The 17,152-nt window shown below is 42.4% G+C and overlaps 1 protein-coding gene across 4 annotated transcripts in view; it reads right to left on the bottom strand.

The window, feature by feature from the left end:
- Nucleotides 1–17,152, bottom strand: part of TTYH3 (tweety family member 3) — an 85,790-nt gene that overhangs the window by 18,141 nt on the left and 50,497 nt on the right. For all 4 annotated transcript variants that reach the window (XR_004693527.2, XM_035130510.2, XM_035130512.2 and 1 more), the window contains exons 6-11: nt 15,647–15,719; nt 14,217–14,292; nt 5,491–5,546; nt 4,300–4,392; nt 4,115–4,207; nt 2,717–2,853 (exon numbers count right to left, since the gene is read on the bottom strand). Coding sequence is in view for 3 of the 4 variants with exons in the window: in XM_035130510.2 (XP_034986401.2) it covers nt 2,717–2,853; nt 4,115–4,207; nt 4,300–4,392; nt 5,491–5,546; nt 14,217–14,292; nt 15,647–15,719 (528 nt within the window). In the remaining variant the exon portion in view is untranslated. The remainder of the gene's footprint in view (nt 1–2,716; nt 2,854–4,114; nt 4,208–4,299; nt 4,393–5,490; nt 5,547–14,216; nt 14,293–15,646; nt 15,720–17,152) is intronic.

Genomic DNA, 17,152 nt, shown 5'->3' on the forward strand with positions numbered 1-17,152 from the left:
CAAGTTGCTGCATTCTGAAGATCCTAGCACAAAACACAAGCTGCCTGACAGTCTCTGACAAACACTTGGTCAGAAGCAACTAATTAATACCCCTATTTTACAGAGAAGGCATTCTGAGGCTGAGAAACAGGTGACTAACACAAAGCCAGCCATGGCAAGTTTTGCCAGGTTTTAATGGGTTCATTACTGAGTTATACAGCCAGGCCTTACGTTACAACCGCATCTGTTCCAACTCTACAGACAGAGAATCTCACCTAAGAGATCTACAGCAAACCTTTTTAGAACTAAAATATCCACCTGATGAAGTTAAACAACAGATCAACAGAGCCAGACAGATACCTAGAGAGAACCTGCTGCAAGACAGACCCAAAAAAGAAAATAACAGAACACCACTAGTCATCACATACAGCTCCCAAGCTAAAACAGTACAACGCATCATCAGAGATCTACAGCCTCTCCTGGACAATGACAGCTCCCTTTCTCAAGCTCTGGGAGGAAGACCTTTCATTGCCTACAGACAGCCACCCAATCTTAAACAACTCCTCACCCACAATAATACAACCACCAGACTTAACATGGACACTGGTACCAGAGCCTGCAATAAACCCAGATGCCAACTTTGCTGCCACATACACCCAGACAACACCATTACTGGCCCCAACAACATCCAACATACCATCTCAGGACTATTTAATTGCTCATCTTCTAACATTGTGTATGCCATCAAATGCCAACAGTGCCCTTCAGCTCTCTATATTGGACAAACAGGCCAAACCCTACGCCAAAGGATAAATGGACATAAATCTGACATCAGGAACCAGAAGACAGAAAAACCAGTAGGAGAACACTTCAATCTCCCAGGACATTCTATACAAGATCTCAAAGTAGCTGTCTTACTACAAAAGAATTTCAGAAATAGACTGGAAAGAGAAGTTGCTGAATTGCAACTTATCACCAAGCTCAAAACCATGGAGGGACCTGGTTTGAACAGAGATATCGGATTCTTATCTCATTATACATGATAAGCGATCTTCAGCCATCTCAACCCTTGCTTTTTCATGCAAAACCATTTGCAGTCGTTTGCGGTCATCAACAGCTATCAGTCAGTCAATCACCCATTTCCACCACCCTTCTGAGTGATCCCCCCTCCCCATCCCCACCCCTCCCCACCCCTTCTCTACATAAGTGCCTGGAAACTTCCATTTCACTGTATCTGAAGAAGTGTGCATGCACACGAAAGCTCATACCAAAATAAAAACTTAGTTGGTCTTTAAGGTGCTACTGAAGGAATTTTTTTTATATTACTGAGTTAGAAACCCTTGCCAATCCACTCCAAATCACCCAGAAATCTACCAGTAGATCCCAACTTACCTTCTTTCTATCCCGTTTTTCCTAACCACAGGATTTAATATTTGTGTACCTGATATGATAGACAGGCGAAGTGTTTCTCTCCTATTTGCAGGGGTTTTTGTACAACAATAGGAGGAACTTTTTCAAGACAGCTTTGTAGATATTTAAAGAAGAAATGCACACTCCAAAGCTCACAGAAATAATGAGCAAGTGAGAGAGGACACTTTGAAAACCAACTTTTTTTTTTTTTTGAAAACTATAACCAACCAGGGTGGGGGATGGAGGGACTACATTGTATTCTGAAATAAAAGTCACGAGAAAAAGCCTACGCAACACAGGTCACAAGTGTGTAAGGGGTCCAAAGCAGGCAATGGTTAGAAACTTTTAAGTAACAGACAGAATTGGCATGTGGCTTTTGTATGTAAGAAGGAAGAAGAGGAGGAAGGGCAAAGACTATGGTGCCAGCAAAACTCTGCTTACATAACCAGCAGCTTATCTGTGGGACCCAATAACCTTCTCAGGTTTAAGACGTGCTAGTTGCATCACATTCAAAGAGTGATCAAGGAATCTGGTTTCCAAACAACAGTTAATTGGGTAATTTGAAATGTGTTCCACAAGGTGGCAGTGAACATTTGCTGAACAACAGGAAACATGGCATTTTATGTCTGCTGAACATTTTACGGGTCTATCTTATTAAGTGGTCTTTTTGACATTAAAAACAATCTTAATCACTCCAGGAAGACTTGCCATCCCATGTCAGTCAGTCCTTCCCAAACTGTCATGACATTTCTTTAATGCGTATTTTGCAGCCCACGGACGTCATATCCCCTAACCTTAGCATCTTGAATAGTACTATTGGGTAGTGTGAGGACCTGTGGCTAATAATGTTTGCTTGAGATGACTTAGTAGGTGTATTTTAGTACAAAATCTAAAAGACTGCCATACATAACACTTCCTTCCCTGCTCCATTTGGCCAGTTTCTTCCAGGGTTTCACATTGCCCTGCAGTATACTGCTTGGGTAGTTTGCTTACATCACACAGAGCTGTCAGCTCCTTTTCTTCAGCCTCTGGAATCCCAGCATGTGGATGACACACAACTATTTTTCCTTTTCATCTAATACCAAAGGCGCTGCTGTGGTTTAAATAAATAAATAAACAAATAAATAAATAAATAAATAAATAAATAAATAAATAAATAAATGCATCGTTTTATATATTGTTGCTTTTACAAAACTGAACTTTAAATGTTGTAACTTGCTGTGAGTGGTGCTCTTGTACCAGAAGGAAGAGATATAAATGTTTTTGGAAGCAAAATAAAATAGTCTTGAGTGTGAGGCACCACTCTTCCCCCTGTTTGTATGCATACCTCTTTTGCTGCCAAGTGTGCGGGACGCTGCACACTATAGAACTGAACATGAGGGCAGTGACGAAGGAGAAGAGAACCAGATAGATAAGCCCTTCCACACCATCATAGCAGAAGCCCGTCAGAGATTGTATGTAATCCTAAAAGGAGAGAAACAGAGGAAACTCTTTCAAGCTCAAGATGGAAGGCAACACTGCCGCCTGGCTTCCCACCTGCACAATTCCTCCATTCAAACATGTGTAGTAACACTGTTTTATTTTGTGAGACTGCCAAGGGAGCTTTTAAAAAAATGGCTCACCTTCTAAAATTGCACTAATAATGCAACAGTATAAATAACAAGAAAAGAAAAAAGAAATTCAAACCCTATAATTCTTGGGTGCATTGCTACAATACATTAAACATGTTGTTACTGGTCACAGCAATAATTTATAAGTCTCATCTATTTTTATTTTCCAGGTATCACATGAGGATGCTCCAAAGGAAATCAGAGCTGAAAGAACTTTAACAAGCAGTAGAGGCTCACTTTTCATCCTAATGCTTTCTACAGAGACAAATACATTAAGGTCAACACACAGGTATACACTTGAGAGCTACCATGGCATAGTAGCCAAGAAGCGAAGACAGGAACCAGGAAATCACCAGTTCAAGTCCCACCTCTGCTACAGGCTGAGCTAGATAGTCTTAGGCAAGCTGTTCTCTCTCAGCCTCAAAACTACCCACCTGCATGGTTGTTGTAAGGATTACAGAGCTAACGCATGCAAGGTACCCCTGAACAATACTAAGTATTATTAAAGTTACAAGCACACCAGAAAGAAGAGGAGCTGCACACTTCTCTCTCCGGCTGTTGCTTTTCACAATTAGTCATAGGTAAATATGTACATCAGAATCCAGGTGTGCTGCTGCCCTGCCTTCATGTCCCTTCAGCTTTACACAGAAACTTTATCAAATCATTTCAGTGTAGGGAAGGCCACCAGATTCAGCTCATATGAAAGTATGTGCCGCTCATGGTGTTCAAATGCCCTTGTTGCATGGTGAAGCTCAAGATGAGGCAAGCTGCTTTGGGCTGAATGCAGTGTTCTCTGTCTGCAGGTGCTCTTGCGCCAGTGGGCAAGTGAGTTTTAATGTTGTGCAACAAAGGAATCCTTCTTATGCATTCTTGCACAACAACATCCCACTGGTGCGAAACACATCATGAGCGGAACAAATATACTACTAAGTGACTTTAACTTAGCGCTACATTTGATACAACCTCTAGTTTCCATGCAGAAAATACAATCGGGGCCCACCTGGTTTTCTATATTCTGTCCTTTCACAGTACACCATATCCCAGCTTTTCACACCACAGTTCTATAGCTACAAGCACCAAGTGATTTACTGTGTTTCCTGCCCATTGGGACTCACCAAATGCAGGCTCCGACAGTCCACCAGGGCAGTCAGGTGCTGCAGGTTGCTTTCAGTGGTATTCAGAACTCCCTGGATTTGACTGATGTGCTCCTAAAAGCAAAGATGTTAGACAGGAATTGGAATGCAAAGCCTGGCATTTTCTTTACTGGGTTTGTGGAAAGGAATCATTCATCGAGCTTTACCTTGGAAGCGGGGTATTCTTTGACGGCAGACTTCATCAGCTCCAGCACATCATCCTGCATTTCTACCAGGACCTTGTGGCTTCCTGACAGCTTCTGCTCAACACAAACATCGTACCTCAGTCATCAGGGCCAGGGCAAGTCTGCATGCATGCAATGACTAGACCTCGATTTGACAAGCTACCCTAAATTATTGAAGCACTGTCTAGAAGAGTAACCACCAGCACCCTACAAAGGATAGCCATAGAGTGTCACACTATGAATCAGAAGCCGGCAGGATGGGGGTGGAAGGTCCCAGCTTCAAATCCCCCCTCAGGCATAAGGCTTACAAAGCGACTTTGTCAGCCTAACCTGCCTCACAAGTTTTCTGAGAAAGCAAAGGCAAAGGCTTTTTGTGAAAACAAGACTCCGAAACAAAAAAAGTCAGTCTGTATTGTGGAATTTTGTGCTTCTTTCCAGGTCTGCAGGCTTTCTATGTACGTGTATACATTGGAAAGTGGGTGGCAAAATTCAGAGTTGGTGTTCCATGTTTGTAAAGAAAACACACTCCAATTAGCAAACTACAGGCACACCAAAGTTTTCATTACATAAACACACCCTGTGGTTTGCTTGTTTTCCTTGTATTATGATTTATTTTTAATAATATGTGGAGGAGACGCAAATTTCGAAGTCTAAATTGTTTTCAACCGTTGTGCCAGGGAGATTAGTTTTATGTATCAGGCCTTTGGGCTTTTGCTGCAATACCCTGCGTGATTGCTACTCAGATAATTTACTAGAGAGCCTGACCTCCTGAGAGAAGACTGGGTGACCAACCAGGTTGCTGTCCCCATAGGGATCATTTTTTGTTTCTGTGCCTGGAAGGTGACCTGAATTTGAAGACATGGGTCAGTTTCCATCGCAGATAGCTGTTTTCACATTAATTAAGAGCCCCTCCTTGCTGCTCCCCTAATCAAATATTGGCAAGCGTTTCCTGGCATTTGCTTTGAGACCAGATGAGATCATAGTGAGACATGGTGAACGGCCAATCCTCCTGCCCACTGTTCTCACTACATTCGTTTGGGCTCTCCTTTTTAGCAGCAGATGAAAAATACTCTGACGTTTCTGAGAAGCTAGCCTGGAGACTTGCTGTTAAGACTCCCGGTCATGTCAAAGTACAGCTTAGAGAAAGAGAAGTGTGTGGGCTGAGGAACTCACCTGCTGAAACGGATTTAGGGAGCCAGCATTGCAGACAAGATAATAGTTCAGAGTATCTGTCAAAAGGGAAGACAAAAGAAGGGATAGCAATCAAGGCTTCATATCTGGCTCTGGTTACAGCTTGCTATTCCTGTAATACCTGAATATTTTGTTCTGGACAACCTGCCAAACAGGTATGCCCTAGAAAAATTGCCAGAGGGATGGGAGGATTTGGCATGAAATGAAGCTCAATGAATCTTCAAAAACGAATATTCTCAAATGTGATGGTATTTTAAAAATAGTGCCACCACACAAAATTTCTCTCCTGCAGGTCACATCGGTGGCACCATATTAAAAAGAGACAGGGTTATTTAAAAAATTTCAACTAATCGCATGACTTTTCTGGAGAAGGTGTTCAAAAGTATCACACCGCTAAGACCTGACAGTCTTCCTCTAACCTCTGCATCAAACATAATGCATGATGCTCTCCCTCCTACTCCTCATGGTGTGTAAAAAGGCTTTTAAAAAGTATGTATCTATGAAAAGCACTAAACAAATATTTGAACAGATAAAAATGCTGGTATTGGGGTGGGGGGACAAAACAGGTAGGCTGACTGAAGAACTGGATGGGGGGAAGAAAAGAGTCAGGAACAAAGTGGAGGGGGGCAGAGTTCAACCTGCACCACTCTCTCTCTCCTCTCTCTTGCACTTGCACACACACACACACACACACACACACACACACACAATGTAAGAAAGCAGACTTTCTTTTATTCTCAGGTGTATAAGAGACTGAAGAAAAATAGATTACTTGAGCATGAGTTAACTTGAGCTGGCCAGTCATTTCTTGCATGCAGCAGGACTGGCATTCCCCACTGTGTAAAGGACAGTGTGCCAACGGCAATAAACACAACTGCCAATCTGATAAAAGGAAGCCCAACAAAGAGCTGCTTCTTGGACACCAGCTTCAGATAATTTTTCTGAGAAGGCAAGAGGTACATTAAGGCAGTGTTTCCCAACCTTGTGCCTCCAGATGTTTGGGGACTACAACTCCCATCATCCCTAGCTAGCAAGACCAGTGGTCAGGAATGATGGGAATTGTAGTCCAAAAACAGCTGGAGGCACAAGGTTGGGAAAGACTGCATTAAGGCACCAAACTGTGGTATAACATCCAGAAGAGGACCTACGTCAGGTTGATACAATACAGAATAAAGTCCTTTTTAAAACATGAGAAGGGCCGTCACACTACTTTCTCACCCAATTGCATATACAAGCACTACTACTACTAGGCTTCTACATCATTCCTAAATACTGTCACCGAAAAGATAAGGAAAACGAGCTCATACAACATTTCACAGCCTGGCTTTTAATCCGTTCTTACTACAACTGCAGTGGGAGTGAGTTACGCACAACCAACCATTTTCTCCCAAAACATTCTGCCCTGTCAGAGCCACTCTGAACCTGTTTTAATGGGATTTCCATTTCTCACCCTTAGTCTCAGTTTCCATGCCTCCTTCATAAGGCACCGTCACGGACAACAGCCACAAGCAAACAAATAAAAAGTAAGGAAGCCATGAGAAAACCTCTGGGACTTTTATTTTGATCTACACACCCTGCAGGTGGTGAAAAGGAGGTGGGGGAAAGCAGTTGTTCTAATTGACCATGGTTTCGTAGGAGAAGAAAAAGAAACAGCCAGAAAAGGGAGCAGCAGCCAGTGAACAGAGCTGGCCAGACTTCCTCCTTGTTTCACTGCACTCACCATTAATATTGAACACGCTGTTTGCAGAAACCAGTGCACACGCTGGAGACAGCTTCATATGGGGCCGTCTGCCTGCTAACCAGGGAACCTGACAGCTGTTATTTATAATTCATTAACCCGCTTTGGGGCTGCTTCCAGCTGCTGCACCTTCTCTCACCCACTGAATTTCTCTTTGGGAGGACTTGCGCTTGCAGCTTAGCTGAGCCAATCCAATGGTAATCAGCAGAAACTGGGAAAGTAGCAGGACTCCTACGTGTATTCCCCAAAAGGGGTTTTGCCATGAATGACTAGGAATGAACAACTATCCATCAGACTACTAAGGATTTGACCCAAAGAAAAAAACCTGTTATCCAGGTCTCTATTCATGAGCAGGCCTTTCCATACTAGCACTGTGTCCAAAACTATTCCTCATGGCAATGCACTCTCATGTATGCATCAAGCCACAAGGGGAAACAGCAAATAATTCCAGTGAACCTGAACACCCCTAGATTCGACTGATTTTAAATGTGTGATCTCCTTGGGTATGTCAATTCAAACCTCTGCTGTTAAAGAAGAAGTCATTTATTTACAGATTGCCCTTCATCCTACAGGATCCCAGGGCTGCGAACACACAAGACAAAACAATGCAACAATTAATTAAAAATGTAATTGAAACATCACACTAGGCTAATAAAACAGTTCAGCAGGAGCATAGCCATGCCCACTTACAAGCCTCCAACAAAGGTTGTGTGAACAGATGTGTTTTAAGCTGTCATCACAAACCATCAGTGCCAAGGGCACCCTTTATCTCCAGAGCAGGGGATGTTCCACAAATTGAAGGGCTGCAGCCTATGATAACTGATTCATCATTCCATGGTTATGGGAATGCTGCTCCAGGCAAGAAACCACAGGACTGACTTTAGGGCACAGACCAGACATTCTTTCAAAATGCCACAAGCTGAATTGATGCACACAACACACCCCTTGGATGAGCTCACAGCCAGACATGGGTGGGGAGTGCTGCAGAGAAGCATGCAGGCTTAGGTAGTCTAGACCTGCCTCAGGTGACTATTGAACACATCAATGAAATAAAGACACAGCATTGGATTAGTAATATGAAGGAGTAGCAGTGATCATCAGATTTGAGAAGCAGGTGCACTCTATTCCTGGAGCATTCGTATACTGTAGCTTGAATTACCGGTATATTGTCACAGGCCAGACTCTTAGGTATGCCCATAATAGCTTGCTATACTCTCCATTCAGTGCTTGAGCACCAAAGCAGAAACATGGGAAGTGGGTCATAGGAAGTACCTCACAGAATCCATGCCACACAAGCCATGTAGCCCATATTGATCCTGTATATTGCCACATATGATGTGGACATGCAGGGATGCACACCCATCTAAAACGGTGCAGATGTGTCTCTACTGCACACAGACAACTCTGGATGACTTCAGGACACTAGTGTGCTTGCCTGCACCTCAGTGATCCAAAGAGAGTGACAATTCTGGTGAGAAGGAGTGAAAAGTCTCTGTTTAATATCAGTTTCCTCTGAGAGGGGCATATCACACATCATCAGCAAAGTGGCTGCTCTTAGGTGAGCCCGGAGAAATCAATAATTCAGTGCAACTACTCAATGCATGAAGAAGTTGTGCTGTGCATGCGTCCGACTCGTCTATTGGGTGGGGGGATGCCACACTGACAGTTCTGGAAATTGAAATCCTGTTCGCAGAACGTGCATAGCATAAGTGGATGGGAGAACAGGCTGCCCTGTCAGCATCCCTCAAACACCACCTAGAAATCCCCCACCCCCACAATAATTCAGTCTATGCTGTCTATCTGGTATTGGGTTCAACATCCAGGGAGACCGGAAAGGTGTTGTGGAGAAAGGGTTATTTTACTTTAAGAGATTGTTATAATTGAGTGCAAATCTTGATTGAAAGGGGATGGGGAAAGATTCAACAGCATTCCCATGATGGGACCCAGGAAGCTTACGCTTATTTTATTTATGTCACAGAATTTGTACACCATTTGACTGTAAAGCACCTCCAAGCGGTTTGCAAAAATATAGAACACTATGGAGACAAATCCACAACCATACTTTAAAATATACAGAAGTTTAAATGTTGGTGTTCACACAGCACAAGAAGAGGTCCAAACACCAAGAAGAGGTCTGCTTGTGCCTTGCCCCTGTCAAAACTTGTTTGCTGCCAAGGGAAGATGGTAATTTGGAGTAGAGAATCAGCAGAGGGAAGAGGTTTTTAACCCTTTCCCCACTTGCTGCTTCTCCGCTCCAGATCACTAGGGAGTGGAGTGTCCTGAAGTAAAGGAATGATGGGGGGTGGGGGTGTAAACTAACCATGCACTTCCCCACTTCAAATCAATCCCTTGCAAAATGAATGTTCTCCTTTAGAAGAAGTATATTGGTTTTTCCGGCTCAGAGGAGATTATGACAATACATGTATGAAGACCAATGGGGATGAGCTCAGAGACCTTGACAACTACTAATTAAGGGAAAGCGTCCCCACGCTCTCTAATTACTTCCCTCCTCCGCCCATCATAGACCTGTTAGAAATGAGAGACTTTTCAACCCAGATACAGGGCGTCTGATGCAGCATCATTCCAGTCAGTTATCCAGACACAAACATCTTATTGTACATCACCTCTGAACTTTACTGAATCACTTGGTAATAAAACACAATCAGCTGGAAGGACTGGGGCTGGCAAATGGCCTCCTGCCTTGAAAACAAACATATTGGCTGCACTGGGGTTCCCCTAGCAGTGCAAGATGATTATCCCATCAGCACCCAACTCTATTGGCTTTATCATACTTAATGAATACTAGATGAGCTGAGCATATAATAATCTAGCCTTCCTGCACACCAAATTGCTTAATTTCCCTCTGCTCCATTTCCCCCCCACACACACCATGTGGAAAAACAAAACAAAAAGAATCTCATCTCATCTCTAAACTGTGAGTGGAGAAGATGATACACTTAATCAGATTATCTTCTGTGCCATTTATTCTGCTTAGATTTGAAACATCCCAGCATAAATTGGATATATTTAAAAGCATTTCAATTTCTGCTATTCATTGTTGTTGTTTTCCAACAGAGAGAAAAATGCCACACTATCCTACAATTAAATGCAACTATGGATATAAGGATCATGCATCATACAGAAGATCACATCTATCATTCTGGCTGGGATGCTATCAAAACAAGCAATTTATATCCCTGATTAGGAAAAGCAAGCTTGATTTTAATTTCAAATTTTCTCCAGTCACGTTACTTATGGAAAATTCCCCTATCAAAAGCTCTCCAGCTCAAGGATCTCTTCTGTAGTTGCCTTAGCTACTCCTGGGTCTTGGCAAAGGGGAAACCCATCTGGCCCCATCAATCCACCAAAGTAGGACCAGTTTGCTTCCCCATACCTGGCAGAAAAAACCAACACACTGAGCTCCAAATGGTAGTTACTTGGGATTGCAGAACTGAAGGGAAGCATTTCTCTGACCTCTGTCCCAAGAAGTACATCATGACAAGGGGTAGATCAACGTTTCCTCATCTGTTGGTTGGCTGAAGGAGCAGCTTCTGCCACCCTTGCTTTCCTCTTCCCTCCCCATTCCTTTTTCCTTTTGTGTTATGTCTAGCAGACTGTGAAACTACAGTATATAGACAATTCTGAAGTTGCAGATCTAGAGCACAAAGTGCCTTCTCTTCTGGAATGCATCTATTTTATGGAATCAGAAAAGCTTCCAGGGCAAAAACAAGCAAGAAAAAACTGTTACCCATGTAACATTTGCTTTAACTCTATGGACATTTACCATCTCTTTCTGGGAATATATCGGGGACTAGCAGCTGAATGGTACACTGAAGTTGCAGGGGGGTTAAAAAAAATAAACAAGAAATACATGAGGAACACCCAGCTGACTTCCCCATTAGTCAAGTGGGGAATATATGTGGATGGAGTGGCTGCAAGGGAACCTGTGGGCAGCCCACCGTTGGGGAAGAGATACTGCTTGGCCTATCCCAAAATAGCTCTTCCAGAAAAACTAGTCACTGGCCAAAATTTGATATTTGCCCAAAATGCTTTGCAGTGGTTCTGCAACGGCTGAGCTTCCTCCTTGTGCACTTCTAGTCACCTAAGCCTTAGTATGTGGCTTGGCACTCCTGTCTTGAGTAGATTCTGGGGACACTGTTAGGGAGGCCCCTTTCCACAGCACCCCTACTCTCTTGCTTGCAGCACAGAGTTATTTGGTGGTGGTGCAGATAGTCCTTGCCTTTTGGAGCATGGACTGAATGCTTTCCCCCCCCCCCATCTTCCATGTCTAAAGACATGGCTATATCATGTTTATTTTTAAAGATGGGTTAATAAAACCAGGAGTTGTTTATGCATTGTAAAGAAACAAGTATTTGTTGGCGGGGATAGAGGATAATCTTAAATCAACAGTTACTAACAAATGTTGTTTCCTTGTACACAGTAAGATATCAATGCAGATATACAGTTGTTTAAAAATAAATAAATAGGAAGCTAACCCACATTGCTGACAGAACTATCCCTGTCATGAAGGAAGTCTGCAAAGCCCCATTAGAATCCTGCACAAGCACCACAGCTGTCACCTGCTCACCCAAGGAGCAGTTCAGCCATCTATTCTGCCTCCCCCTTTCCCGCCTCGACTGCTACTGAAGCACCATTTTGTCAAATGGAGCGTTACCTACCGAGACCCAAATTGAAGGCATCATTCATCTGCTACCTTTCTCAGTCTAGATCAGGTGAAGCAAAGCCCAAGAGAGCACATTACTCAGCTAAGGTGTTCAATTACCCCTTTGTCACAGATGTGTCAAGAACCTCTGCTACTAAGCCTAACAAATTAGTACAGAGAGCTCAGGCTTCCCAGGGCTAAACACAGCTGAATGCTGAGTTTATACAAAGACCCTGAGGCAGGAAACCCTCGATTTCAGCATTTGTGAACATGCATGCAGCTTACTGGGGGAAGGGTACAGAGATGCCAGTATTTCTCTACTCTATCCCCAATTTCTTTGAATTTGTAGAGCAGAAGAACAGAAATAATCACTGATTCAAATTTAAACCAATTTTAAATCAGTGGTGTCTCCTGCAAAAGAGGGTTTGTCTATAAATAAATGCCTCTTGATTCTGAAAACATATAATAGAGGCTTTTCTTTTATTTTGTTAAGAATGAAAAACAATGTTATATGCCTTCAAGCTACAAATTGTATTTAGAAATAAGAACATTTTCATTGTTTTATTTCTTTAGTTATGAGCAGTGTTAGAAACGCAGATATATAAGCTAGGCGCCAAATGGCTCATTATACTGTCCAAGGTGTGTGAAAACCTTCAAGATCCAATGATCTCCAGGCAGGCACCAGAATATGTCAGGCACCATCCTGATGCCCAGGCATCTTCACTTGGTTGCAAGTGGCTGATAGCCAGGTGTTAAATGTGCCTGGTACCTGGCTAATTTCGAATACTGGTTATAAACAAGGATTTTTACACTAGAAATCATGGTGGACTGATGGTGCAAAAACTGTTAGCATACTGGAAATGATAGCGGCTGAAACAAATTTATTCATTCTTGGATTGTAACAAAACATTCATTTTCTACATCAGAGGGAGAACTGGACAGTTTATTGTAGAATATCTATCACCTGCTAGTTGACAAAGCTCTTGCAAAAAGGTGGATCTTGGATAATCCAGCGAGGCAGCCAGGTTAATCTGTCTATTTATTTTAAGAATCATGCAAGTCATATTTAATCTGTAAAAAAAATTCCTTCAGTAGCACCTTAAAGACCAACTAAGTTTTTATTTTGGTATGAGCTTTCGTGTGCATGCACACTTCTTCATCTGAAGAAGTGTGCATGCACACGAAAGCTCATACCAAAATAAAAACTTAGTTGGTCTTTAAGGTGCTACTGAAGGAATTTTTTTTATTTTACTTCGATCCAGACCAACACGGCTACCTACCTGTAACCATATTTAATCTGTGTTAACTGTTAAGAGACCCTGAGCACACTGTTTTGTGTTGTAGATTTAAACACACACACTGGGTCCACTGGGATTCTTTCGTCGTTTAATGTTTTACTGCTGTTGCACTTGAATCTGAATTTCCAAAAAATGTCAATACAGTCCCATACTACATTTTTAAGGAAACATTATATTTCTCTCTATCTTAATGTTCCAGCCTATTTAACTGCCCTGTCTGGCATGACAGGGGACCACATGCTTTTAAATTGAGATGCTCACTAGTTCTGGCTTTTATTTTGCTTTCAAAAGAGATCTCATATTCCCAGAACTACAAAAAGCCAAGATCAATCCACAGAAACATGAATCACAGTTTTGACACAAGGATGGGTTTCCCGTTGTTTACATAGCCATCATACAAAACCCACTTGCATCTGTTTGTGTGCAGTCACCAACACGGTATAAGCAGTGGCTACTTTGAATTATACTTCCACCAACTGGGCTTCTTTCCTCATAATACAGAACTCATTTAAGCAATTGCAGGTTTTTTAAGGATAGTGGTCAAGGATGAAATACAATCCCTCAGTCAACCAGATTCTCACACAGATATCCACACACTCGCCCATAAAAACAAAACCTTGCATATCCCCCTTGGTCACATACTGTTTTATTGGGAGAACTAGGACTTGGGGGTATAGATGCTACAATGCCCATATCAGAGGACCTTCTTTGAAGCTGCCAACTGTCATTGTCTTGCTGTTCCGCTGCACTGGAAGCCAAGACACCCGGGTCATGCCATGGCGTATTCAATGGAGACAAAAGGGTCAGAGGAGGGGGAAAGGCCAAGGGGGAATACAGTACCCTGACACCACAGCTTATGCCAGGCCTCGGTTTACTGAGATGAACCAAGGTTCTGGTGACATGGGCCATCCTCACACCACCTACCCTCTTCAACCTAACCCTCCATTTCTTGCCTTTCTACAAAACACAAACTGCAGTCACTTATCACAGCTGCTCTAAGAACCCTTACCTGTACTTAGCACCGCATAATCCTCTACCACTCTGGAGATGTAGGCATCAGGGTTAACGCAGAAGTCACTGGAACCCTAAAGAGGAACAAAGATGACACAAGTAGTAAGAAACACAGGGGGAGAAATAATAGCCACGCAGAGCACAAAAACAATTTACCCCCTGCCCCGATATTACTCTTCCCAATTTGATCTTCAAACGTATCTTTGAAATCATGATTTTATAAAAGCATCCAGTTCTAAGAATGTATGGCACTCCTGCAGAAGATCTACAAGTTCAGGATGTCAGATTTCTATCCAACCATCTGGATATGATGAAAGATGCACACCTCATCTCATCTACCTGCTTTCCACCCCCCCCAAAAAAAAATCTCTCTAAATGTAGAAGATAGCAGATCTAGGGGGGAATCGGCCAGTTTTTGATGTTCAGGAAGGAGTTTTTGTGGTCAAGCATTCAAATATGGAAACTCCCCACCATCAGCACTAACACATAAACTTTAAGCAGTCCAGTCCAGGAAAAACATTGCCACTTGATTCTGCTGAAAGTATAAAATCCCTCCCATTTTAAAAGGGGGGCTCTGTTTCTCCAAAAGCTTTTTGTCAAGAAATGATACATATCAACAGCTCCTTGAAGTGTAGAAAAATAAGGCTTCCAGTAATTTTTAAAAATACAAAGCATCCCTAACCCAAGGTACCACTCTAAAGGCAAAAAAGTTTCATTGTCTCTGCACAGGAACAGTGTGTAAACCACAGTCCCACATAAATGCTACTAGAAGCTGCAGCCTTGATTCACCATGGGTGCAGCGCTTGGAGCTAAAGTAGCCAACATGATGGTGCCAGGCTACACCTTCCACCATCCCTGATAGAGTGGCTGGGGAAACCCAGCCAGATGGGCAGGGTATAAATAATAAATTTATTATTATTATTATTATTATTATTATTATTATTATTATTATACTTATCCCTAGGCCTGAAGGAGTGCCTGGCATGCTCTGGTCCATGGAGTCACGAAGAGTTGGACATGACTAAACGACTAAACAACAACAGGCCTGAAGGAATCCCATTATTCCTGCATCCCCACATACAGGCAGAGGGTAGAGGAGAATTTGAGATATCTCCCATTCTCCCTACTCTGAATGGCTTGTGCTACCTTGGTAGGTGAGGAGGGGGCAGGGAAGAGGCATGGGCCTACTGGGCCTTAATTCTTTTGATTGTTAATTGTTCTACCCAATTTTAATATTGTGATTTTACACTGCAGTCATTGTAGTGATAAAAATAATAATACACATAGGTGCTGCTCCTGTGGTACAGGTGGACTGCAACCTTGGATTTTTTTTAAATCTAGCAGTAAATATGTCAATGGAGAGACTGGTTCACCTGTCTGCTTAAAATGCAGTGCAAGGTGTGTGAGTTTTGTATCATAGGCACTTACCACAGCAACAGCTAACTCCAGACCCAGGGACCCCCAGCTCACAATCAGGGCAAGCACGCCTAGAAGACACACTCTGCAGGAGAAGGAAAAACAGGCTCAGTTTGGCAGACACCTTGGCTCCGTTCTAATATCTTAATCTTAAGTGTAACTTCTAATTTAGAGTTCAAAACAATAAGGAGGAGGAAAAGTTGCCAAACAATTTACATTTCTTAACTGGAAATCTGAAGGAGTAGCTGCTTCGATAAGCATCCTGACCTCTTTGTTGTGGAATAACAGCACTATATAAATAATTATTTACAGGAAACCACAAAACAGGTCACTTATGAACATAACAGTTACTTTGCAGGCAACATGAGCAACGACTACAGTTCACTTTTTGCCCTATGCCCTTCATATTTGGAATCAGTGAACTTTCTTCTTTCCTTCCACACCTGAAATACACAAGACCAAATGCTTCTGGCTCACAACTTTGATGGGGATTTGAGGATTGAATGAGCAGGACAAATAGTTTTAATAGTTGTCCTGAAGATTGGCTGTGAGGAGACACTGCCCAAAGGGTCTGGGACTGCAGTCTAAAAGTGGGAACAGCAAACATACATAACGTTGTGCAAGGAACACTGTGTGGTCCAGCTACTGGCCTGGAGCTGTATTTCACACACACACACACACACACACACACACACACACACACACACACACACACCGACTTTTAAGAGTGCCCATAAGAAGCCATCGGCCTGACCATTAAACACCAAGCACCACAGTAGATAAAACACTGAAGTGTGGGAGACATCTCATCTTCTCGCACATTTTTCTTCTTCTTTGCAAGTGAAACTGTTGGCAATTTTTAAAAATACAGTTCATATCTTTTGTAATTCTGTAGGGCAGGAAAAATGTTTTCTGTTGTTATGTGACTATTTATATCCTGCTTTTTTGCCTAAAGACTATCAATTAAACATGTAATAAAACCAGGTTGTGTGACCAAGCAGGCACTCAGTCTCTTGGTAAGCAGTCCTGATCCATGACCATCCCGCCATTTTGAGTTGCAAATGCTACAAGGATGATAGGCAACAAAATAGGCAATATTGCAGACTGAAGAGAATTTTTTCTAGAAAGCTAACAGGTACCGTCATTTTTGTGTTTTAATATTTTGTTTGAACGCCGCCCAGAGTGGCTAAGGCAACCCAGTTAGATGGGCAGCATATAAACAATATAATAAATAATAATAAATAAAATAATAATAAGTCATTCTTAAGAGTAGCACAAGCAGGATCTGAGTAGCATAAGCCAATTCTGCACACTCAGGATAGCAGTAGATTTGTATTTCTATTCCAATCTCACTGGCAAAAAAACAACAACCCTGAAACTAGAGGACATTTCAAAAATAGCTTTGATTGCAGTTTATTTCTAAACTGGCCAGAGAGCTTTGTTGTGCAAACAAACAAACACTGCATTCAGGGGGACAATCAAAAAGGGAAAGAGTGTCCTCTGACACTCTTACATTAG

The sequence above is a fragment of the Zootoca vivipara genome, chromosome 14 (assembly GCF_963506605.1).
Source record: "Zootoca vivipara chromosome 14, rZooViv1.1, whole genome shotgun sequence".
NCBI lineage: Eukaryota > Metazoa > Chordata > Lepidosauria > Squamata > Lacertidae > Zootoca > Zootoca vivipara.